Source organism: Hoplias malabaricus, chromosome 16, assembly GCF_029633855.1.
Source record: "Hoplias malabaricus isolate fHopMal1 chromosome 16, fHopMal1.hap1, whole genome shotgun sequence".
NCBI lineage: Eukaryota > Metazoa > Chordata > Actinopteri > Characiformes > Erythrinidae > Hoplias > Hoplias malabaricus.
The window spans coordinates 5061987-5088489 of NC_089815.1; the positions used below are offsets into that span (position 1 = coordinate 5061987).

Consider the following 26503-nt stretch of genomic DNA (forward strand, 5'->3'; position numbering starts at 1 on the left):
GATGGTAAATAAATGGCTGTACCTGTTTTACATGGAGTACATATGATGATGCTTTAGTTTCTATCCCCATCCCCATTAAGAGTCCATAAAGCTCTTTGCAATTACCTATTTCACTTCACTGACTTCACTATGGCACAAGCTGCAGTTGGAATCCTCTTTAAGCTAGTTTTGGTTTTGTGAAAGTGTATAAGCTCAGATCCACTGAAATGCATTGGACTGAGCCCAGCTGTTGTTATTAATATTATACTCACAGCCGCTGCAGTCCAGTGTACAGCTCCATGTCCACGTCCCTTAGAACCTGCAGTCCTGTCCAGTTCTCTATGTGTCTGTAAGAAAGCCAGAGAATAAGAATGAAATCGACTCACGTTTATTCAGCTGAGGGATGGATAAAGTTTTTTACACAAGCTCTGTCAATTCTCACTGCAGTTTTCAGCGCAAGGACCTGGGAGTTTTAAATAACATACGAAAAAAACACAAAAAAAAACACCTCAGCAAGCACCTGCAAAATATTTACACAACAGTAAGCAACAGCTCTGAGCAGCTGCAATCCATTTTTAGTGAAGGTAGATGACCCAAGGGTCTGATTGCTAGCACACTACAAAGTGAACTAATCAGAGCATTAAAAAAAGTCTCTTTCTGGACAAAAATGCTACAATATGTGGCTAACTCATAAATGCAGTGTATCGTTTGTTTTTTTGACCTCGTTTGCTGCAGTAACCCTGTGTTTTTCTGTAATAACTTAAGAATACATTTCTGTGAGTGTTTGATGACATTCAGCCACAAGAACGTATGTGATGTTCTGGATCACCAAGCCATAGCAGCTCATAGCTTTTTAACTCATTTCTCCAAAGCATGGCTTCTTATTCAGATTTACCGCTCCACCTTAAACAGTAACGCACTCCGCTAAGCACCAAATGTAACCGCCATACCATTTAAGGTGGACCAGAGGCAACAGAAAGTAACTGCTCTGCCACTACAGGTGCATCAATAGCACTTGAATGCAGAACCCAGATCATTTAAGGTGGAATGATGTATAATTATAAACCACGCTCAGCCTCGTTGGAGGCCCCTCCTTCACAGATCTGACGGAGAAGGACGTTAACGACAGGTGAACTGATCTCTCCGTGTTGTGTTGTTGTATGTGTGTACAGTAAGTGTTAGAAGTTGTAGTAGATGCAGCAAAAACCGAGGTGTTACTTAGCAACCGGCGCTCAGAGTAAAGAGAGAGTCACTAGGAAAAAAAAAACATGCTGTTGTCACGAATATCAAATGGGTGGATAGCTCCTCAGCCAATCAGATTGCGTGGTTTGGACTACATGTTGAATAGCTTTATACAACAGCCTTAGTGTAAAGGCTTACACACACACACACACCACATCCATCTGAAAATGTTTCTTAAGGCAGCGAGGCTCTAGTTAACGTCACTGAGCGTGAACCGGCTTGACGTTGTCTGCCCAGGGCTTCTGCTATCAGCCAAAACAAACCTGGGCAAATCGCTGACAGACGCGGCTTACGCTGAAGAAAATCAAATCACGACCACACGCACGCACAAACACACACACGCATGGACTCTCCTTGGCAACCCTGCAAGCCCCTGCCCCTGCAAGCAGGAGTCCGGTCCAGTGCAGTAGATCTGGTAGATTTAATGTTTCTGTTTACAGCCGGGGAGAGGGTGACACTTTACAAATGAGCTGCTCTGCGGTTAATGTAATACAGGGGAGGCCGCAGTGCTTTACTGGCCCTTGGTTTCAGACAGCATCCTTAGGCCTGCAATTTCCCTCAAAAGCCTCGGCAGTGGGCTCTCTCCAGCAGCCGCTCAGCATTACACTGAGCTGCCGGCCTTAAACCAAATTGCAGTCGATTACCCGGCCCTTTATGGCCACACACCTGTGGTATATGTGCTTCCTTTGAGAAGCCGGGGAGATTTCGTTTGGCCAGGAAAGGTTAAAGAGAATATGAAGCTAAATGCCTTGACTGTAGTATGACTGCGGGCAGTGAAAAAAACCCTCTCAACATCCGAGGCTTCGGAACTCATTCAACAGTGTCACGGATATTCATTTTTAAGCTTTTAAACCCAACCCCCTTGAGCACCTTCCGTGTGGTTACATGTAATTATCTGCTTCATCTGAGTGGCCTTAATGATTCTGTTTATCTGATGTAGTGTGTGCAAGTCTGTTGTGCACATTCATGGATGCTCTTATCTATACTGACCCACACATTTAATCATAGCAGACACAGGTGAGCACAGGCATTAGGCGTCTAGCCCAAGGACTCTTCTCGAAACAGCTGGTGTACAGTTCCAGGTCAGGAATCGAATCATACAAGTCTGCCACATGGAGAGCAGCTGGGCTACACCAAACACCTATAAGAAATACTCATTTATTATTAATTTGTGGATCTGGAGCCTCTACCAGCCCACACAGAGTGAACTGAGACCACCCAGTCTGTTTGTGCTGCTTCTTCCATACACGGAGACGCCCCAGAGAACTGTCCCGCCCCCTTGCCTTGAGTGTGTCCAATCACAGCACTGAGTACAAACTGAGAAAACGAGAACGGAGAAGAAAGAGAAGTGAGCAAAAATGGTTAAAAGCCAGAGCTTCTGCGCACTCAGGGTCGGGGTGAACAGCGAGCGGCTCATTATCATTTAAGGGAACACGCGCTGAATGTGGTCGTTCTTGACAGGGCACTTTGGACGGGGGAAAAAAAATCGCTACTGTGGTGTTTGTTCTTTGTGGTTTTTTCACCAAAGCACATCACAGTCATTTCAAAACCTCATAACTGTTCCAGCGTGGCAAAGAGGAATAATACGTCCTTTTTAAAGCTCAATTTCTATTCTGTGCCTTGCATTACCCGCAGAATAAAGCACAAGATGTTCTCTTTTTCCTTTTTTTTTTTGCCCTGAATATGGATCAAATCAAATGTAAGGGATATAAAAAGTACCTGTCCAGAAGCAAAACCTTAAGACGTGGGGCACTAAATCACCCAAATCAGATTCACAGCCTCATCTCTTCCTCCATCTCAGCGTGTGGTGAAGAGCCACTCCTAGAGGTTTACGGCTGCTTTTTCCTCCATAATCTGCACTCGCGTCCTTCCATTGTTTCCAGTATCTGCGGCCGCGCATGATTAACGACTTTGTTTAAATGATCAACGGCTCAGGTACCCCCCGACTGATGGGAGGACATTTAATAAAAACACACTGTCTCTGGAGCACCCCCCCTCCGCCCCCCAGCACTGATCTATGATCTTTTATTTTCCAAAGCCTTGCATTGTTCAGTGCATTCCTTTTTTTTTTGTTGCTGTTTGCCTCAGAGAAAAGGAAACGGCAGGATGCTTTGAGGACAGAGTAAATTCTGCTCTGGAACGTCAAGAGACACTCAGCTGATGGGCACTGTGAAGCACTGGAAGTCTTTCCTTTTAGTTCCGCTACTTTGATAAGAGCGGAGGCTTCAAGTGGATGATGATGATGTGGGTCAAAACACAATGAACGCAGTTCTGAACAAAGTTCTGTAAAAGACAGGATTCTGAACCTGTTTCTGACACTGCATTTTACCATTCGGAAAGGTTAGCAATCCGTTTTCAACATTAGTCATGGTCAGGTCCACAAAGGAGGCTTCTCCTTGAGCTTCAGGTCTGCAACAAGGCAAACAACAATGGTGGGTCACGCTGTTGAAGCAGTGGAGAATCCTTACCAGCAAACAGCCGCGTACAATATTCATTCATTCATTGTCTGTAAGGTCTTATCCAGTTCAGGGTCGCGGTGGGTCCAGAGGCAGGGCGACACACACTCACTCACATGTATACAATATTTATGGAAGTAATAATCCATTCATCCATTTATTATCTGTAAGCACTTATCCAGTTCAGGGTCCTGGTGGGTCCAGAGTTTACCTGGAATCACTGGGCGCAAGGCAGGAACTCACCCTGGAGGGGGCGCCAGTCCTTCGCAGGGCGATACACACTCACACATTCACAATATTTACAGACGTAATTGTTTGTTTTACAATTAAAGGCACAACTCACGGGAGTATTTGTACACCCCAAAATGTCTACCCACTAAAAGGGTCCTCGCCATGGCTTTAGGGGTCAGTTTTCCGTTCGTTCTCCTTACGAGAAATTCTCACTTGTTTGGAAATTACCAACCCACAAACTTCAAAACAAGACCACCCCGTGACTTTCAATGATTTTAGAATTGCCCCAGCCCCTGCTCAGAGTATCTCCACAGCACATTCACCAGTGTTAAACCAACACTATTAGTATTAAATTAACACTGTTGGAGTAATAAATGAACACTGGAGAATTTGTCCAAGCACTGCACCAGACCTGTGTTTACGTTACCTTCCCTGAGGTTTGACCCTTTCTGTAATCTACTTACATAATCATATGTCAATCTGAACTCCAGAAGACATTTCTCGATAACTGAACCTTCCCCAGGTTCTCTTTTCCGAGCTCGAGGCAAATGAAAGCGCCCTAGCTGCAGAAACAGGTGTAACATATGCATAATTTCCAGTGGATTAGCTGATGAAATTACATCTGCCCTCCATCTGTTGGTGGAATGGTGTTGTGAGTCGGGCTGTACATTCCCCATGAATAAATACAACATATTTCATCTGAGCAGTGAACAAAGAAGGTAGAAATTGTATTTATGTCTTTGGCATGTAGCAGAACGCGGAGGGTACAGCGTTCAAGGGCACGTCGTCAGGAAACGGCATGCATCATAGTAATTCAAATATCTACACAATACATCTGCACATTCAAACATGAATGAAGCAACTGCAGATAAAAGATTGCACAAATGATGTAATCCATCAATGCTCCAGTGCCCTTCAGAGCTGGAAGTGCCGTTTGTGAAATCAAACAGCAATATCTTTCACTCTAAAAAAACAATACTCCTTCACTGGTGATCGCTTGGTATTGAGCGTGGTGACCTTAGGCTCATGTGCAGCTGCTCCAGAGGGTCCTGTACCACTGCTCACTGCGTTTCCATTCATCAGACAGAGTCCACTGTGTAGATTATAAAGGAACACAGGGTAGGATCTGGTAGTTTTGATACTGGGCTCCCCCTAGAGTATCATCACTGAAAGGGGTGGTTTCCTGGCCATCTCCGAATCGTACACAGTACAGTTTCTGCAGTGCTGAGCTGTGAGTAACAAAAACACGTTACAGGTCAGCGGGGCATCACGATGATTTTGGGGTTAAAATACAGCCTATAGCTGCTTTAAATCTGGTAAGATGTCCTCCTTTCAGTTTTAACCAATGGCATCAGCCCTGGAATTTATTTCCACCCAGTGCTGGTGAGAAATATACTACACTAGGCCTTATGTTTTTGTAACAAAGCACAGGTGCAGTGTCTGCCTCGGGTTAAACTAGAGTTGTCCAGTTTGTCGTTTGTGGTCAGAAATCTAAGGGGAATGGCAACTGGCGATGTTCCCAGGGTCGCCCTCTATCCTTTGTGAAGAAAGTGATCCAACGGGCTGTCTACAGAGTCGGTCTGAGTTTCAGTCACCTACCTCACAGGCTTACACCACCGTCGAAAGCAAAGCACAGAATCAGAAAATCAAAGCAAGGCAGCTGCAGACAACTAAATCTGTGCGTATCTATAAAAAGCAAGATGTAAATATAAAGAATCACACCTGCTCGCTAACACCTGCAGCACTGAGGAGATATGCAGCGTTTGTAGCTCCGGCTTCACCTTCATCAGTGACTCTATCACAATATAAACAACAACACAAAGATAAGGAAGAGAAATAGAGAGACAGGAATTTCTGTTGGTCGCAGCTTAAAATGGAGCAGATCTAAATAATCGGAGAGTCATCAGAAAAGGACAGCCAATGGCGAATCAGAGTCTAGCCGGGGTGGGACTTACAAGGTCCTGTAGAGAACAGGTAAAATTCCGCCCGTTTCTGTTTATGAATCCTGCCTATCAAACAGAGCTGGCGTTTTCATTATTTTTATATCACCGTTGCAATTCTGAAAAGTGCAATCTTCAAATCGAAAGAGCTGCCGGCTTCATTAAAGCGAGCATCAACATTCACTTACTCATTTATCTTCTGTAGACATTTCTCCCGTTCAGAGTCGCAGTGTGTCCTGAACCTACCCTGAATAACTGAGCAAGACAAGTCACTCACACACTCACCTGTGGAGTTTCACACACACACACACACACACATACATACAGCTGGTGTGTTTCTTTCAGGACTTTTTTTCACAGATACTCTTTGATACTTTTTACTTTACAGTGGTCAAATTATTTACTGCTCTTTAAAAATAAAGTATTAATAAACATTCATTTATTCATTGTCTATAAGCGCCTATCTAGTTCAGGGTTGCAGTGGGTCCGGAGCCTACCCAGAATCATTGGGCGCAAGGCGGGAACACACCCTGGAGGGGGCGTCAGTCCTTCACAGGGCAACACACAATCAGAAAGTCACTCACACCTACAGACACTTGAGTCGTCAATCCACCTACCAACGTGTGTTTTTGGACCATGTGAGGAAACGGGACACAGGGAGAACACACCACACTCCTCACAGACAGTCACCCGGAGGAAACCCACGCAGACACAGAGAGAACACACCACACTCCTCACAGACAGTCAACCGGAGGAAACCCACGCAGACACAGAGAGAACACACCACACTCCTCACAGACAGTCACCCGAAGGAAACCCACGCAGACACAGGGAGAACACACCACACTCCTCACAGACAGTCACCCGGAGGAAACCCACGCAGAAACAGAGAGAACACACCACACTCCTCACAGACAGTCACCCGGAGAAAACCCATGCAGACACAGAGAGAACACACCACACTCCCCACAGTCACCCGGAGGAAACCCACGCAGACACAGGGAGAACACACCACACTCCTCACAGACAGTCACCCGGAGGAAACCCACGCAGACACAGGGAGAACACACCACACTCCTCACAGACAGTCACCCGGAGCGGGACTGGAACCCACAACCTTCAGGAGCTGTGTGACAGCTGCTACTGAAACCAGATTTTCATTGTTACATATCAATCAAAACCTTCAAGTTACAGAGCGAACCCTGCCGGCTGCTCCTACTGTCTAAGGAGAAGTTCTAGAAATGTGTTTTTTCTGAAATCTGACATTAATAACTCAACATTACACCTTAATAAACAACATGAAATGATTTATGGATCCTGTGATAACCCTGAAACCATTTCCCTTCTGAAGAGAGTTCATCTGGTCTCATCGCCCTGAAGTTTCACACTCAATTAAATGACGTCCCACAACAACCTAAAACGATACAGCTGCTTCGATGCAGTGTTTTGGGAGACAGACCCCGCCATCATTAAGTGCCTTCAACCCATGATCAGCCAAAAGCTGTCAAGCTATTTGCGAACAAGTCAAGGCTGGCTTGTTAAAGCCAACCGCAGAGTGGCGTGGAGACGTTGAGTGAATTCCACAAAAACCGACAGAAAATAATTACATCTAAAATAACGGCCTCCTTCAATATGTGGTTAGGGATGCTCTGACATGACCACGCGCCAATCAATATTCCCGTTTATCTCCTGATACTTACACCGGCATTGTGGAATTCTTCTTCAATCACAGATAACAGCTTTAATGTTTTAAAGCAAACAGCTCTTCTACGGAAGCGAACAACATTTCACATCTGCAATCACGTTTGAGTAGAGGTTAAAACGGCCTTCTGTTCGCAATCACACAATCCTCGGCTCCATTACCATAATACCTCTACTGTAATATTAGATTTCCCTGTTTCATTACGTCCTCTGGCTGTCTCCTCTGGTTTTCTCTTCTCTATAGACTCGAGAAAAATAGGTTTTCTGCAAATTCCATCTATCCTCCTTCAGTGTAAACACTCTGTAGGAAATGTCTATGGTACTAAATGTGCAATAAACTGATGGCGGTGACAAAGTCAAGGCTGAAACTCGGTGGAAACTGCGAGAAGGGAAGGCAACGTCTATCGAACTGCTGATCGAAAGACTGACGAGATCAATAGAGTGGAGAAGGACAATTTCATTACAAATGCATAACACATAACAACAGATTACAGTCTGTTCACACCAAGTCCCAACTGTCTTATGGACCTTTTCACTGGGTAAAATATGAAATCGAAGCCAGCTCGATGTTTTTCCATTGATGGATGCGTTAAAATGAGGCTGAACTATCAGAGCACCGTCGTCAAACAAAAGGTCTTTTCCTGAATGCCATCAGCTCCTTAGAGAAATGTTCCAATTCCTGAGTAATACCTTACTGATATCCTTCATTTCAGAGGAAATGTTAAAGGTGATATTCATTCAATTAATCCAATGCACTTTGTCTAGAATTGTGTTGTCGAGTGTTTTCTCACCAGTTGCCAGTTCGCTGGAAAAAGCTCAGGTGTTTGTACACAGCCCTAGCTCAGTCAATGGGAAATAAACTTAGTGTCTCTGTCAAAAATGCCTCAGCTGCTCTCTCACTGCATCGCTGGCTCAGTCAAGGTCGAGAAACGGCATATGAAGGCTGTTGAGGATTTGAAGGGTTGAAGACGTTGCTGTATTCCTGCTCCATAGCATAGCAGACATTTTAACTTTGTGTGAAAATAAACATAGAACGAAAGTTCTATACAAAACTAAATAATACTAGTTCTGTGCTACAAAACTAAACAGCTCGCTTTGCAAATGAGTGGCTTTGGTAATTCAAACTGTGAATGTAAACTTACAGACATGTTAAACTTCAACAATGAACAAGCTACAGTCGGCTTCTGACTCAAACATACCACTCTACCTTTAAAAACCTGGAGCTTCTGAATGAACACAAATGAGGAACACAAATGTTTTGCTGTGAAAACAGTAGTCCTCCAGAGTCATCTACATTGCTTTTAAATTGGATGAGGAGGTGTTTTCAAAGGGCTTTATACCATAAATTGACTGACCATCCCACGTCAATGCTGACCTCATCTGGTCCTCCAGACTACATATACATTACATTTTGATTTCTTTATGAGTGCTTCTCTCCTTTGTTGGTGCAGAAGCCTGAGCCCTGGTGCTGAAATGAATATGAATCATAGGTTCACTTCATTAGACGATGCAGTGCAGTTTTATCGCCGTGATGTTTGTGACACTTACCTCTGATTAAAACAGTCGGACTGTACACTGTCGCAGCCAATTGCAACATGATAATGAAAACAATTTCAACTTTTCTGTGTGTGTATGTGTGTGTGTGTTTTGAGTAATGGGTAATATATCTTAGTTGACAGGTCTATCATGTCTGGTGTCATGCCAAATCATGGCGTATCACATCAAAGCAGTGCATCGCTGAGACATCCGAGTGAAAATTAATATGTTGCCTGATCGGTTACACAAACACTGGCTAAGCCATGTTCTTCTCCCTGTAAGTTCAATAATGTGAGCTGTCTTCAGATATATATCTCACCCCTTTAAAGAAAAAAAAAATTCATTTTCTCTAACTGCTCCGTCCTGGTCAAGGTCGTGTTGGGCCTGGAGCCTACCCAGAATTACAAGGAAGGAACACACTCTGGACAGAGCAACAGTCCATTACAGCCCATCAAACACTCGCCAGGCATTCACACACTCACACCTGCCAACATTTTCACATACTCACCCAGTCACACCTTTGGACAATTTCACACTCACACCTGTTGGACAATGTCACACATTCACCCAGTCATTCACACACTCACACCTGTAGGACAATGTCACACATTCACCCAGTCATTCACACACTCACACCTGTAGGACAATGTCACACATTCACCCAGTCATTCACACACTCGCACCTGTAGGACAATGTCACACATTCACCCAGTCATTCACACACTCGCACCTGTAGGACAATGTCACACATTCACCCAGTCATTCACACACTCGCACCTGTAGGACAATGTCACACATTCACCCAGTCATTCACACACTCGCACCTGTAGGACAATGTCACACATTCACTCAGTCATTCACATTCACACCTGTAGGACAATGTCACACATTCACCCAGTCATTCACACACTCGCACCTGTAGGACAATGTCACACATTCACCCAGTCATTCACATTCACACCTGTAGGACAATGTCACCCATTCACTCAGTCATTCACATTCACACCTGTAGGACAATGTCACACATTCACCCAGTCACTCACACCTGTTGGATAATGTCACACATTCACCCAGTCATTCACACTCACACCTGTTGGGCAATGTCACACATTCACCCAGTCATCCACACACTCGCACATGTAGGACAAAGTCACACATTCACTCAGTCATTCACATTCACACCTGTAGGACAATGTCACACATTCACCCAGTCACTCACACCTGTTGGATAATGTCACACATTCACCCAGTCATTCACACTCACACCTGTTGGGCAATGTCACACATTCACCCAGTCATCCACACACTCACACCTGTTGGGCAACGCCACACATTCACCCAGTCATTCACACTCGCACATGTAGGACAAGGTCACACATTCACCAGGTCATTCACACACACACACACACCTGTTGGGCAATGTCACACATTCGCCCAGTCATTCATACTCACACCTGTTGGACAATGTCACACATTCACCCAGGCATTCACACACTCACACCTGTTGGGCATTGTCACACATTCACCCAGTCATTCACACTCACACCTGTTGGACAATACCACACATTCACCAAGTCATTCACACTCACACCTGTTGGACAATGCCACACATTCACCCAGTCACTCACACCTGTTGGATAATGTCACACATTCACCCAGTCATTCACACTCACACCTGTTGGGCAATGTCACACATTCACCCAGTCATCCACACACTCACACCTGTTGGGCAACGCCACACATTCACCCAGTCATTCACACTCGCACATGTAGGACAAGGTCACACATTCACCCAGTCATTCACACACACACACACACCTGTTGGGCAATGTCACACATTCGCCCAGTCATTCATACTCACACCTGTTGGACAATGTCACACATTCACCCAGGCATTCACACACTCACACCTGTTGGGCATTGTCACACATTCACCCAGTCATTCACACTCACACCTGTTGGACAATACCACACATTCACCAAGTCATTCACACTCACACCTGTTGGACAATGCCACACATTCACCCAGTCATTCACACTCACACCTGTTGGACAATGCCACACATTCACCCAGTCATTCACACACACTCACACCTGTTGGGCAACGTCACACATTCACCCAGTCATTCACACACACTCACACCTGTTGGGCAACGTCACACATTCACCCAGTCATTCACACACACACACACACCTATTGGGCAATGTCACACATTCACCCAGTCATTCACACTCACACATGTTGGGCAATGTCACACATTCACCCAGTCATTCACACTCACACCTGTTGGACAACATCACACATTCACCCAGTCATTCACACTCACACCTGTTGGACAATGTCACACATTCACCCAGTCATTCACTCTCACACCTGTTGGAAAATGTCACACATTCACCTAGTCATTCACACACTCACACCTGTTGGGCAATGTCACACATTCACTCAGTCATTCACACTCACACGTGTTGGGCAATGTCACACATTCACCCAGTCATTCACTCTCACACCTGTTGGAAAATGTCACACATTCACCCAGTCACTTACACACACCTATGAACTACCTTCATGTAGTTTTTTCCGCATCATTTTAAAACATCAGCTGCTTTCTGTTTTATGAAATGTTACAAAAAGTACTTGGAATAAATTCTCTTTTAGAACGATCTGCCTTCTCCAGTAAATCTACTGCATGTTGTTTTTTGAAAGAGCAAAACTTTTTAAACATGTTTTGGACAGAAGGGTCAATGCTGTTGTGTCTATAGTATTACAGGCTAATTCTAAACTTCATTCCTCCCAGAGATGCTAATGGCTAAGGCATCATTAAGGCCCAGAGTTGACTTATTCATGTAAACACCAAAGAATTCCAGAAGCACAGAGAGCATAAAAGATGACCCTGGCTGCCCACAGCACCTCACCATGCTCTCTGGGAAGAGCTTTTCTCAGCGTGAAGTATTTGGACGCATTTGGAAGCATTGCTGGCGGCTCATCAAAGCCAACACATGCAAACACTACCTTGTGCTCCGATAGGTTGGCAAGAAGGGACCCAATGTATTTTTGTGTTTTTTTTTTTTTTTATTTTGCCTCCATCCGTGTAACAATGATCCACAGATCAGCTGTGTGGAGGAATCAAGCCTAAGCCCCTGCGCCGCACCATGACCGCTCTACGACTGCGGCTTGAACCCGGCGGATTAAATGGAAGCGCGCCGGAAGCTCATTGTGAAGCGTATCAGCATTCTGCACATCTCTGTCCTCCATCCGCTGCCACCTTCCATCCAAAATGAAAATGAGCATAATTAGCTCCCACGAGCCAGAGAGCGTCAGAGTGAGAGGCAGCGGAGCCGCGGACAGCCGGTAGCCTTCTGGTGCTGGGCCACCACTGTGACTCCACACGCCAGAGGCAAAGACAAGTCCCTGTCTAGTACCTGTTTTAGGGAAAGAAAAAAAAAAACCACCTGCTTTTGGTGGTAACTTACACATCAGATTTTTAATAGTCCAAGAGGGAATTCACTGTTCACCCTCAGTCAATGTTATGGCCCTTAATTGTCCTTTCTACTGCAATAAAAAAGGTGCTAAACTGTCACCGGGCTGGGACCCCTGAGTACGGTTAATTAAGTTAAGCAACATAGCGCCGCTCCAAAATGCTAACTTTACAGGAGAAGGCAAAAACGCCCTTAACTTTTGATAGAAGTTCACAGAATTTATTCAGAGGAAATTGTGAGCATTTCTACTGGTCCATTTCTCATGAAATTTTCACACAGTGCCAGGAGCAGCAGATGTGCTAAAATGTGGTTTATCCTTTTATCCAGAAACCAGGTTCCTTCCTTTCTATTTCGGTTATGACATGGTGCACTATACCCCTTTCCTCTGGGAAAGTAAATGTAGTTTCACTTATTTAAGGTGCACCTGTGAACATTAAAGTCAATGTAGACCTAATTAGAGCAAAACAAACACCTCCTTACAGTGTGTTCGTTCAGAATCTCCTCATCTTTTAAGGAGGATCAATATGTTTTGTCAGTTCAGACAGAGACTATATATATATATTATATTACATGGTCACACATGTGGACCTTAAATCGAATGTCTATGATTGTGGGGATACGTAGTTCTAAGCTACTCTTGGCTACTCTCAGTTCTCTAAGAGAGAGAGCAAGTGAGAGAGAGAGAGAGAGAGAGAGAGAGAGAGAGAGCGCAAGAGAGAAAGAGAGAGAGCAAGCGAGACAGCGAGAGAAAGAAAGAGTGCAAGCAAGAGAGAGAGAGAAAGAAAAAGAAAGTGAGGAAGAGAGAGTGCAGGCGAGAGAGAAAGAGCAAGCGAGACAGAAACAGAGCAAGCGAGACAGAGAGAGGAGAGAAAGAGTGCAAGCAAGAGAGAGAGAGAGAGCAAGCGAGAGAGAGAGAAAGAGCAAGCGAGACAGAGAGAAAGAGAGAGAGAGAGAGAGAAAGAGTGCAAGCGAGAGAGAGCACAAGCGAGAGAGAAAGAGTGCAAGCGAGAGAGAGAGAAAGAGCAAGCGAGACAGAGAGAAAAAGAGAGAGAGAGAAAGAGAGTGCAAGCAAGAGAGAGAAAGAGAGACAAAGACACTGGGGCATCAACATCTTCTGAATTTTATAAAAATAACAATCGCGAATACTGCCTTTAAGACCACTGTTCTGAGGTTGAGGCGATATTTACACCGTTTGTGCCCGTACTAGACCTTTTCCTCTCACTACGTAAACATAACGAAGGATAACAGAATGACAGGCCGTTTGTAACAAGTGGCAGGGTCTTCTGGGGGTTTGGTCGACTCCAGGGTCCGTGCCAGGAAGCTTGATCCGTATCAAGAATAACTTATTCTCTAGTTTGCTTCCTCACACCGTTGACAGCTAGCAGCGTTCTCCGTGCCAATAATCACCGACTGAGCATTCGAGGCATGTGCGCTTGTCATGCGTCTCTTTTGATATCGTGTCATGTAGTGCTCTTGTCTATCACGCAGGATGCGCCTTGCCTCTGAATCGAGCTTCGCACAGAGCCTCCGCCTCTGAAGATTTCCAACAGGTCAGCAGATTTAAGATTTTCACCTGTGTAAACAAGAGATGACAGCAAGGCCCATCACTTCTCAAAGGTGGAACTGACAGCGTCTAGTCGTCTGGTAAAGGAGAGAGAAAAGCTGCAGAGTGGATCACAATCCTGACACAGCACATGCCCTAATTTGATGAACACTTACTCGTCCAACATTTTGTATCTGAAATTTAAGGCATTAATAGGAGTTTATTCCCCGTGCTGCTGTAAAAGCTTCTACTCTTCTGAGAAGGCTTTTAGACCGGACATTTCTGTGAAGAACTGAGAGCGTTCAGCCACAAGAGCATCGGTGAGGTCAGGTACCGATGCTGGACGATTAGTTCTGGATCACAAACACCGCTCCAACTCATCCCAAATGTGTTGGATAGAGCTCCATCACTCTGGAGAATGCAATGCCACTGCTCACTGCTCGTACAGTTCCTCTAGCCCACTGATGCTGCTTAGCATGGTGCCCTTAGGCTCATGCAAACGTGGAGATTCTACAAGCTGTGAGCCTGTGTCAGAGCTGAGTTCGCTAATTAGAATCCGTATCTGGATAGGTTTGGATATACAGTGTGTTACTGAGAAAATACAGATCGGAAACATGCCTAAATACATAAGCATCCTGATCAAATAAACACATTCTGAAGTCCTTATGTTGACAAAGCTGAGCCGTTATTAGATGTTCTCACTGTACGAAGAGCAGACAATGTTTCAGTATAATCTCTGCTCTAGTGTTTCTAATCCACGTTAAATATTTCTTCTTCTGGTTCCTCTTTCTGGCAAAATTTCAGAGCATGTGATACATGAGCAGTGTGTTTGAGTACATGACGAGCGATGCGATTCAACCTCCGGCACACTTTTCCTGTCGGATCTCCTTCAAAAAGCTGCCCCACGCAGTGCTGGAAGTTTTTAATTAAATAAATGATCATAATGCACTGGCGTATGGCCAGATGTTCCATACAGCATGCAAATCTGAGAAACCTTTGGCTGAGGGAATAGAGTGTGTTTAAAGCACTTCCCATCTGGAGGCCTTGTGCAAACACAAGTGCGGTTGCTCATAATTTGCACACCAGTGGCTACTCAGCGAGCTGATATATGGGGGGTGTTGCCGGAGCGGCTTGCCGACTGCTCCTCGTCCCCACATCAAGGCTTACGACACATGTCCTTTACCCAATAAGGTGAGAACAAACTGGTGAAAAATCACGTAGCATCATGTGCTAATGGCTAAGTACATACACTTTCTGACACATTAAGCTCTTACATTTCTTCTCATTAACCACTCCAACTTACCTTGTAGCTACATTAGCAACGCTGCACATAAACAACACTTGAGTTGTGAGTTAGGCCTGTCACAATAATTACATTACTGACTTACCATTGACCTTACCGCTATCATTTGTGCTGACCTCAATGTCGACAGCTGTGTTTGTTTACTCAAGAATGAAAATCACCTGTATTTTATCCACACGCTTTGTTCAGTTCTCTGGTTCCCTCTGGTCTCTTTCCTGGAGCCATTATGTGGATTTGTTTAAAAACGGTGTTTTTATTTTATTTATTCACGATATTCGAACTTTTTTTTATATTCGTAAAAATGACGTTGTTGCTAACGATTCACTGGTTTTTAAAGAAGTGTATCTGTGTTTTTATGCCATCATATGTTTATATCAGTGGCATAAAATGGTCGTAAAATGACAACAATATCATTTATTGTAATTACTTCTGGGGCAATAAATCGATCACAGAAATGGCTCTTGAGAAATGTCTAGTTGTTAGTCTCTGAACTTTAGGAGGTTGTCCCTGTTGCTTCAAGATCAACTTCTACAGTTCTACAACGGCTTTAAACTAGACGTTGGAGCATTTATGTGAGGATTTGATGGCATTAAGCCACTAAATCTTTTAATTCAGGTACTGATGTTGGATGATTAGTTCTGGATCTTAAAAATACTAGACGGAGCTCTAGCGCTTTACAGAACACATTATGGCTCCAGAACCCAATGCTGGTGGGTTCTACACATGCTTGGCTAACAGTTCCATCACGTATGTCTCAAACTGTGGTACGTGTACGCAAATCATCCTGAGGTGGTACGCCAAATGACATCTCAAAGACCAAGTAAGTAACAAAATGGATGCTGAGCCACTGATCTAGTCCTATCCACTGCATGGTAAATGTATTTGTACTACTGAGTACAAGTTGACATTTTGAATTTGATAATGGGTGGCACTTGGTTCAAACTGTTTGGGAACTACTGCTTTAAAAATGTATTTACTGCAGGTTGAACCTCATTCTGTCTTTACAAGACTTAGTCCAACTGAAAGCAACTTAAAGGTGAGTCGACATCACCAGGCAACACAAGTGAAGACTAAGAACCGAATAATAAATGCAAAGTTTAAGGGATTGGTCAAAAATCGAGCACTGCGAATACTGGAGGAAAGCTAGCATAGGCCAGTTAGCATTAGGAAAGTGTGCATATGCTAACTGGTCTCCAGTGGTCTTTATTCAGCGTTAGCTTCATTAGCATTCTGAGGTGAAGCATTCTTTCAGCTACGGTGAGAATAAGCCAGTGTCCATAGGGATTTTCTAAGGGACGAGTTCTAAATCTGCTTAAGGAAGGAAGAGGATTCTATTCTGTGCTTAAAAAGTAATGTTCAGCTTCACTTTTATTTATTTATTTGCCCTCCAAATACCAGGAAATGCTAAACACTGCTGCCATCCATAAACACATTAAGGGTAATCTGTTCACATCGACTCACCGTCTCCACACTCTCTGTATGCCTGAACAGTAAAGAAAAAAAGGAGCCTTATTCAAATATTCAGTGACATTCAAATGTGTGGGGAAAAACAGCTAAGCTTAAAAAACTTCATCTGGCCGGCAGAGAGCTTGCCTGGGGAAATAAATGAAAGGTTGAAGAGAGTTCCCCGAGCACGGCTGCAGCACCTGAGCACCCAGGCCGCCAGTAAAGGTAATAATGGATTAGCATATTTATATCATCCGAGAGAAATTTGGAGATGGCTTTTTGCACAAGCTGTGCGGCCGTACTGCGACGGCTTATGGCAGTGGTGTTGGGTGTAAAATGTATGTAGAAAGGCACGATAAGCCGTCTGTTTAGTCGAAGCAGTGAAATGAGCCTTGTCAATGCACTGCAATGTAAAGGGTAGCAATGCTAGCAAACTCTGCAGTGTGTATTTTTCATTCACACTCTACATTTCATAACAACTTCAACAGGGATTTTTGATCTACTTTACCTCTCTACTTTTTTTCTCCATATTGTTTAATTCACTCTTGAGTTTTAATTAGAAACCAATCGCAAATGGAAAATCAACCTGGAAATCCAATTTCTGTGCAGTTTCAAAACAGATACAGCCAATCGAGCTCTCCCATTGGTTCAGGATCGGAACTGAAGACTGGGCCGAGCCAAAACTCTAAAGATTCTGGAAGATCCAGATGAGCCAGTTGGCTGTTAGAAATTAAAAACATCACTAAATCTTCAGTTAAAGAGGTTGTATTCCACACTTTTCCCACAAGTGAACACAGTTCTGAGTCTTAATAAAACGACTCTGACCGGCTTTGAAATCCACTTTAAAATCAAAACTGTGTACAGTGAATTGTATTCAATATTTCCCATACAAAGAGCTTTTTTTTTGTTTGTTGTGACCTGCTTTTTTCAAAAAACCACAAGGATCAAACACCACAGCAGCTCAGAATGATAAGGCACTCACTGTTCAGCCCAACAACATCCTCTTTAACCTCATTGTTGTGCTCTCACAAAAACGTGGGTCCATCGCTGTGATTGGAGAGACTCAGGTGAGGGGGCGGGGCATTTAAGTGTGTGCACTGTACATAAGCAGCAGTACAAAATAAGAATGTCTCTGACTAAGGCAGCTAACTAAAAAAATGACTCGATGGACTTGTTTCACAGTGTGCCAGTTGGTGGGCTCCAGATCACCTTTAAAGACTGCAAATCTGTAACAAACTGCTTTTTTAAAAAAATGCTTTTATTCTGTCCCGAGCTTTAAAATAAAATATGTACGATTTTGTCAAAACCTTCATATGTTACGTGTGTTTTTCCTTATTTGATAAACATGGTATAAATGTGAAGCTGGTAAAATTCAAGCTTCCCCAGTGATCAACTTAGTGCTTTTAATTTAGCATTCAGCTGAGCAAAATAAACCATGGACTTTGTGTACATTATTTCCATATGATGAATAAAACACTACACCAACACACCCCTTCAGTTTAATTAACTGTGCCAATACCTGTGCAGATGGAATATAGTTTATTCATGTGGCGCTAAAATGTCTACTAACTGTGTGTTAGTGACATGTTTAAATTATTCTTTCATATTAAGTAACTACAGGTGAATTAATATTTATTTGGACATAAACACATGGAGGCAACTCAGTCTCATGAGACCCGTCGCTATGGGGTAGTGTTCATTAGTAACGTGCTTCACCTACTGTCATTTCACCTGAAATATTCAGCTCATCCTGTTGTCGATCTCCTGTTGAGGATCTTTGTAGAGCCCATGTTTGCAAGAGACCCCCTGCAAATCCAGGACTTTCCAGAACGCGTTCGTTTTTCAATATTCTATGTCTTTTGTTTTTTACTACATTTCTCACACAGAAAATGCTTTTTGAATAATGTCAGATTAAATGATAATGAGCCGCTCGCTGTTCACCCCGACCCCGAGCGCACAGCAGTGAGGAGCAGAAGCTCTGGGTTTTAGCCGTTTTCGCTCTGTTATCTCCATTCGTTTTTCTGTTTTTACTCAGTGCTCTTATATCTGCCACATGTTGTGTCGTTTTGCTGTGTTTAACATAAACGTGGGTCCAGCGCTGTGATTGGTGAGTCTCAGATGAGGGGGCGAGGCAATTCTAAAATCTCACTACGTGACGTAAGAAGCAGCGGAAAACCTGAATGACTCGTTTTACCCCGTGTTTGTGATTACGGCAACCCAGGAATAAACTGACTGGCTTGTTTTGTTTCAGCGTGTGGGTTGGTGGGCACCAGATGATCCACCTGTATACCCTTTTTTTTTTAAATCCTGTTTTTGCTGTACCCAGCAGACTACTGTTGAAGTGTCTATGCATATTAATACGATAAAAAAAATCAGCTTTTTGAGGCCTATACAGCACTTACATTTGCATATGGATCGGCCTAAAATTAAAACCATAAACCATTTAATAAAATGACAACATCAGTGAAGGTAATAAATGGTAGAGTCACTGGTCTACGTTACCTGTCAAAGCAAAACTTTAGTGTTTTCATTAAAATGGTAAAAGCAGACTTTTATACAGAGCAGGATTAACTACGAAGCCTTTCCAGAGACAATAACTATTTCCAATATCCTCAGATTAATAGATACGAAAAGCTTTCCAATTAAACTCCATTATTGTCTGAAAATGTCAGTGTCTACATGCGCTGCTTCTCCTTCAAACGGCCTGATATTCCATTTCACGATATCAGCCCACACAGCTGCATGGCGTGGGCTGCTGCTGCTGTAGCCGATTCATGCGAGCGCACTCTTCCCCAGCAGGTACGAGCTCTGGGCGCCTTTCATAATACACCACCGACTGCATTCTTAATATCCCAGCCCCCTTGTCTTTGAGCGCTGTGTTTAAAAAAGCACAATTCATCGCCTGGCACTGTGCAGCACAAATTAGGCTTTGAAATTAGAGAAAATATTAATTAAAGTGGATCTAATTATAAATGTGTTGGGGTAAGGAATTCATGGCACACAGGCTTTTACATGACCTAGAAAAGGAAGATCAAAGGAATTTTGTTCGTGGATTGGAAGTGTTCAATATTTCATGGCGGAATAAAGTTATCTTGAAAGTAAAGGCTGCAGTGGCGCACAGAAATGCTGCAGTCTCACGCACCTGGAGAAGGGAAAAGGCTGCATCATATCAGCGCTACGTGCGGCTTTATTACCGTTGTTGTGGGGAGCTTGTGTGTGTCGGTTAAACATACACACCTCGATGCTTTTGCTTGCTCGTGTGCACCCGAAAGACCCCCAGACAAAAACAAAAGCCCAGGGGAAACAGCAAGTGTAATAAGGACATCCTCTCTCTCTCTCTCTCTCGCTCTCTCTCTCTCTCTCTCTCCGCATAAACAATTAAGAGATGATTATTTCATGATGTGACCTTTTTATGAGATGTTTTGCACACTTAATTTAATACTAACCGTCAAAAAAACCAAAGCACAACACTGTCCTCTGTCCCCCGCCTCAAAGCAGCGTCACCCCGGTCAGAATTATTGCCTAATTCAGGTGCAACACAACAAGGAGAACAACCAAATCAATACGCCAGAGTGTTGCTCACACAACATGCAGTTGCTCCTAATTACGCAAAGAGAAATGTGCACGTCACGTGCTATTAGCTCCAACAGTCCCTGATTTTGCTCGACAAACAGGAAAAGCAGCATGGCCTGTGGAGGACCTGTAGAGCTGCACGATTTATCCTCCGTTAATTATCCTGAAACTTGATAACGGATTTTAAGAGGTAAAGACCCTTTAGAAATCTGAAGATAGCTTTCGAGGAGGGATAGTCCACCAAGCACTGACAGGGCACATGGGCCTGAGGCTCATCCACGCGCAAGGGCAACAAATATGCTGTTGAGGTCAGTGGCACAGGTAAAATCGACATCCACATGAATGCACAGACGCAAGCCTTTCCCAGCAGTTCACTGCACACAGCATCACACTCCCTCCATGGTGTGTTTTTCCTCCCACGGTGCATCCTAGCGCCATCACTTCCCCAGATAAACACTGCATACATACCCAGCCGTCCATGTGATTGGGGAAGAAAACGGAATTCACCTCGTCTAGTATGAATCCCAAACCCACAGAAGAGTGACTATGGCACATATCACTGAAATTTTAATGACTTTTACGGGAGGACAGTGTCCTGACACAGTGCGGTGTCCCTCTGCTGACCAGAGTGACAATGCTAACCACTGTCCACTGTCAAAACTGCCCACACTGAGCCTGAAAGTGACAGAACTGGACACTGGAGCAATGTAAAAAGGACACCTGTTCAGATAAGTCCAGGATTATTGGTTTTTATTCTGTGGACGGCCAGTTCTGTGTACACAGTTCACCTGCGGAAGTGATGGGCGAGGACGCCCTGTTGTACAGAGCCGGTGGAGGGGATATGAGGCTTCAATCTGATCTCAATTTGACATAAATGTGATGTGTGCTACCAGCATAAACAGGATATTAGGCGGGTTTTGTAATATTTTAATTCTAAAATATACTCCAATGGGGTGCCATATCACATCGTTTGTGATAATATCATCATACATTTTAAAACGATTAAAAAAAAGAGATAATGTGATAATAGAGATATTCTGACTTGTTTATTTAATGATGTTGTGCAGTTACACATATTATGGCATGAGTTATATCCACACTAAATTGTCTGCACTTTGGTTGTGTGGTAGATTTATATGCTTAATTATATTTTACACAAAATCAGATGAGAAGCTACTGTTCACAAAGGAAGCAAATGTATACAGATGTTTTTTAATCGCTTGTTCTGAAAGTTTCATTTGTAGTATAATAAAATTGTCTAATAATTAAGAACATTTCATATTCTCTTATTCATTCATTATCTGGAGGGGGTGCCAGTCCTTTGCTGGGCGACACACACTCATGTCTACGGACACTTTTGAGTCGCCAATCCACCTACCAACATGTGTTTTTGGAGCGTGGGAGGAGACCGGAGCACCCGGAGGAAACCCACGCAGACACAGGGAGAACACACCACACTCCTCACAGACAGTCACCAGGAGGAAACCCACGCAGACACAGGGAGAACACACCACACTCCTCACAGACAGTCACCAGGAGGAAACCCACGCAGACACAGGGAGAACACACCACACTCCTCACAGACACAGTCATCCGAAGGTTTATTTTGTTACAATAGCATGTTTTTAAAACAATGTTTTGTTACATCTCCAAGAATATAATTATCGCCAAAATACCCTGAAATATCTTGATATTATTTTAGGGCCATATCACCCACCCTTAGTGACCACAAATATATTATGTTAATAATAAACATTAATATATAAACATAAAAAGGACTGGCGTCCCCTCCAGGGTGTATTCCCGCCTTGCGCCCGATGATTCCAGGTAGGCTCTGGACCCCCCGCGACCCTAAATTGGATAAGCGGTTACAGATAATGGATGGATGGATGGATGGATATAAACATAAATAATATAATCCAATTATAACTTGTCTGTAATTTAAGTTCTGTGAATCGATTCAGAACCAATGCATTTATTATTTTTCGTTCCACACGGCTTCAAATGATCACCGGTGTTTTTAACACAACTGCCTAGAATTCTTTCAGAAACTGCAATATGCAGCAACATAATCACAAAGCAATATTTCATCCACATTACGCCGCCTTAATTGCCTGAAAATATGCTAATTCCACCACATTCGCCTCCACTCCTATGGAATTATAATGCACATGCCGTCTGCCCGACAGCGACTGCGACTCTTTGAAATCAACTCTGAGCCTGACTATTCAGGAGCCCTTCCACTATAAAGTATTCAGTTTGACCTTTCTGGCTCCCACTGAACTCATGACTTTAAAAAGCAACGCTGACCGCTGCATGACTCTTAATAAGCCCTCGTCCACTTCCACCAATGTGACCTCCTGTGTTTGCAGATTTATTTGAATTCTCACAACTGATTTGTTTACAGGCAATTACATCAGTGCTGCTCTACGGCTCCAAACGACCAGGGACACTACGGCGCTAAAATATCTGCATTCTATTTATTTTACTGCACTCGTAACTCACTTTTGGAACTAAACCATCTACATCTGTGTTGTTTTTTTATTACTCTTCCACTGAATGTGAAAATGGCAGCTGCCCCGTTAAGGCGTGAATAGGTCTGTCAATATAATTATGATATGAACTGTATACGAACATTTCCTCAATCATCTCCCTTTGTGTTTACTGTGTTTGTTTGGATAAATATGAGCATCACAACGTGTCCCCACTCGCTCCGTTCTGTCCTCTGGTTTTCTCTGGTCTCTTGTCTGGGGGCGTTATGTCGATTTGTTTGAAAATTGTGATTTTATTTATTTGGGATTTTTTTTTTTAAAACTGACATTTCCATTTCCAAATGACTGAATACACTTTATAATTAATTTATGCCAAAGTCCGTTGTTTTCAAAGGGGTGATTCCATTATTATGCCATTATATTTTCATTACATCAGAGGCATAAAATGGTCTTAAAATGGCAATAATATTGTTTACTGTAATTACGTCGGGGCCAATATATAAACCACAAAACATGGCTATCATGACAGGCCACGGTTCATATTAGAACTATAGAAATGCTCCAAAACTAACTGGAAATTATTATTATAATGAAACATATCAGATGTTGACACTAGCACTTAATTCTTTCATCAGTGACAATGTTCATTCATTCATTCGTTATCTGTAACCCTTATCCAGTTCAGGGTCGCGGTGGGTCCAGAGCCTACCTGGAATCATTGGGCGCAAGGCGGGAATACACCCTGGAGGGGGCGCCAGTCCTTTACAGGGCAACACACACACTCACACATTCACTCACACACTCACACCTACGGACACTTTTGAGTCGCCAATCCACCTACCAACGTGTGTTTTTGGACTGTGGGAGGAAACCGACCCGGAGGAAACCCACGCAGACACAGGGAGAACACACCAACTCCTCACAGACAGTCACCCGGAGGAAACCCACGCAGACACAGGGAGAACACGCCAACTCCTCACAGACAGTCACCCAGAGGAAACTCACATGGACACATGGAGAACACACCAACTCCACACAAACAGTCACCCGGAGCGGGAATCGAACCCACAACCTCCAGGCCCCTGGAGCTGTGTGACTGCGACACCTACCTGCTGCACCACCGTGCCGCCCCTCAGTGACAATGTATTAAAGGGAATTCAGAAAAACAGAAGTTTGTTTATTCTGAACTAAGTAACATTAAAATCCTACGGTTCGGATCAGGATTTACGAAGCCAGTTAAAATTAACTAAGCAGTGTTAAATCTCCCGTGTTGAATTAAAAGCTAGGGACAAATAAGCACCAAATTAAACACCAGAGATTTTACTGTGTGGCGTGAATCTGTAAAACTCTGGAAGAGACAGTAAGAGGAAATGAAGTAGTTAATATTGAATTTTCAGTCAATATAAGTCACAGTGATCTAAAAGTAAAGAGTTAAAAACATAAGTGAGATAAATTTCATACCAAAAGCTCCAGCCTCAGCTCTTTATTTAACCTGGTTTCAGATTTCTCTGGAACAGAACAACAACTCTTTTCCCTCTAGGGGTCTGACAGTTTTATGGAGGTGTGTAAACACACACACGTCAACCTATATCTGCTCCTTTGTCTCGCAATAACACTTCAACTCCTACTCATCAACAGGAGATCACCTAAAGGTGGCTCCGCAGCAGAGAGACCAGTCTAACGAGAGGCTCTAATTAAAAAGGGTTCAGCTGTTAATCAACCTCAGCGCTCTGTGGTCACCGGTGTAAAACACGTTCACACTTATGCTATGGGAAGGGTCTTGGGGGTAACCCCACCGTGACACAACCTGTCTGTCCTTGATGAAATCTGTCACGTTCCAGTCTGTCAGTAGTGCACGGTCACTGTCAGAACTAAAGCTCGTGCCTCCTATGTTTATGTTTTAAAATCGTTGATGCAGTTTTTAATTTATGAACTAAAATATTAAAGATATATAATTATGTAATAAAAACGTACAAACAAAAAGATGGAGATATGTATCATTCTGTTCTGTGCTTCGGAAACCGAGACGTCCATTAACTTCATTTCCCAGAATCCCCTGGGTGTCACGGAGACATAGGTCGACCAATCAGAGACCACGATGTGGCTGTTCCTCAGGATTCTAATCGTGTTCATATGGCTTTGGATTATTTCAGACTTAAAGGTAGCGAAGTGTTGTTACACATTCTACGTCACGTTCTGATCATTTTTCTTTCCTGAAAAAATCTGTTTTTATCTTGTGATTCTGCCTTGTGACTTAGTTTATTTGTATTTGCCTTTTGGATTCCTCTGCTTTATATCGCTTTCCGTTCTTTAAAGTTCCCCTGTGTGTTACAGCCGTGTCCACGCTGCGTTCGAGTGCAACTTGTTTTCACTTACACTATGAGCTTTTGTTCCAACAGAGGCCACATTCTTTTGATACATGTGTGTTCCAGGTAGGCTCTGGACCCACCGCGACCCTGAACTGATTAAATTAAATATGACATTAACTGACCATGATGTGATTTCTAAACACATTTTCCATAATTCAATATACATTATTAACAACAGGGCGGCACAGTGGTGCAGCAGGTAGGGGTTGCAGTCACACAGCTCCAGGGACCAGGAAGTTGTGAGTTCGATGCCCGCTCCGGGTGACTGTCTGTGAGAAGTTTGGGGTGTTCTTCCTGTGTCTGCGTGGGTTTCCTCCGGGTGACTGTCTGTGAGGAGTGTGGTGTGTTCTCCCTGTGTCTGCGTGGGTTTCCTCCAGGTGACTGTCTGTGAGAAGTTTGGGGTGTTCTCCCTGTGTCTGCGTGGGTTTCCTCCGGGTGACTGTCTGTGAGGAGTGTGGTGTGTTCTCCCTGTGTCTGCGTGGGTTTCCTCCGGGTGACTGTCTGTGAGGAGTGTGGTGTGTTCTCCCTGTGTCTGCGTGGGTTTCCTCCAGGTGACTGTCTGTGAGGAGTGTGGTGTGTACTCTCTGTGTCTGTGTGGGTTTCCTCCGGGTGACTGTCTGTGAGAAGTTTGGGGTGTTCTCCCTTTGTCTGCGTGGGTTTCCTCCAGGTGACTGTCTGTGAGGAGTGTGGTGTGTTCTCTCTGTGTCTGTGTGGGTTTCCTCCGGGTGACTGTCTGTGAGGAGTGTGGTGTGTTCTCCCTGTGTCTGTGTAGGTTTCCTCCGGGTCACTGTCTGTGAGGAGTGTGGTGTGTTCTCCCTGTGTCTGCATGGGTGTCCTCCAGGTGCTCCGGTTTCCTCCCACGCTCCAAAAACACATGTTGGTAGGTGGATTGGCGACTCAAAAGTGTCCGTAGGTGTGAGAGTGTGTGTGTGTTGCCTTGAAAGGACTGGCGCCCCCTCCATGGTGTATTTCCGCCTTGCGCCCAATGATTCCAGGTAGGCTCTGGACCCATCTCGACCCTGAACTTGATAAGCGCTTACAGATAATGAATAAATGAATTATTAACAACATCTAGAATTCATTACAGGGTGCTGCCATCAGTTTTACAGTTAATTTATAAATAATAACATTAACAAAGCCAAGAGGTTTATGTTTAAAGGTGATGGCATGTTTAATCTTGGCAGTTTATTGTGTGGCTTTAATGTTAAGTCA

At 43.7% G+C, this 26503-nt stretch overlaps 1 protein-coding gene across 2 annotated transcripts in view; it reads right to left on the minus strand.

Annotated features, from left to right (window-relative positions):
• Window positions 1–26503, minus strand: part of ntrk3b (neurotrophic tyrosine kinase, receptor, type 3b) — a 143374-nt gene that overhangs the window by 109974 nt on the left and 6897 nt on the right. For both annotated transcript variants that reach the window (XM_066647748.1, XM_066647747.1), the window contains exon 3: window positions 252–326. In XM_066647748.1, coding sequence (XP_066503845.1) covers window positions 252–326 — 75 coding nt within the window. The remainder of the gene's footprint in view (window positions 1–251; window positions 327–26503) is intronic.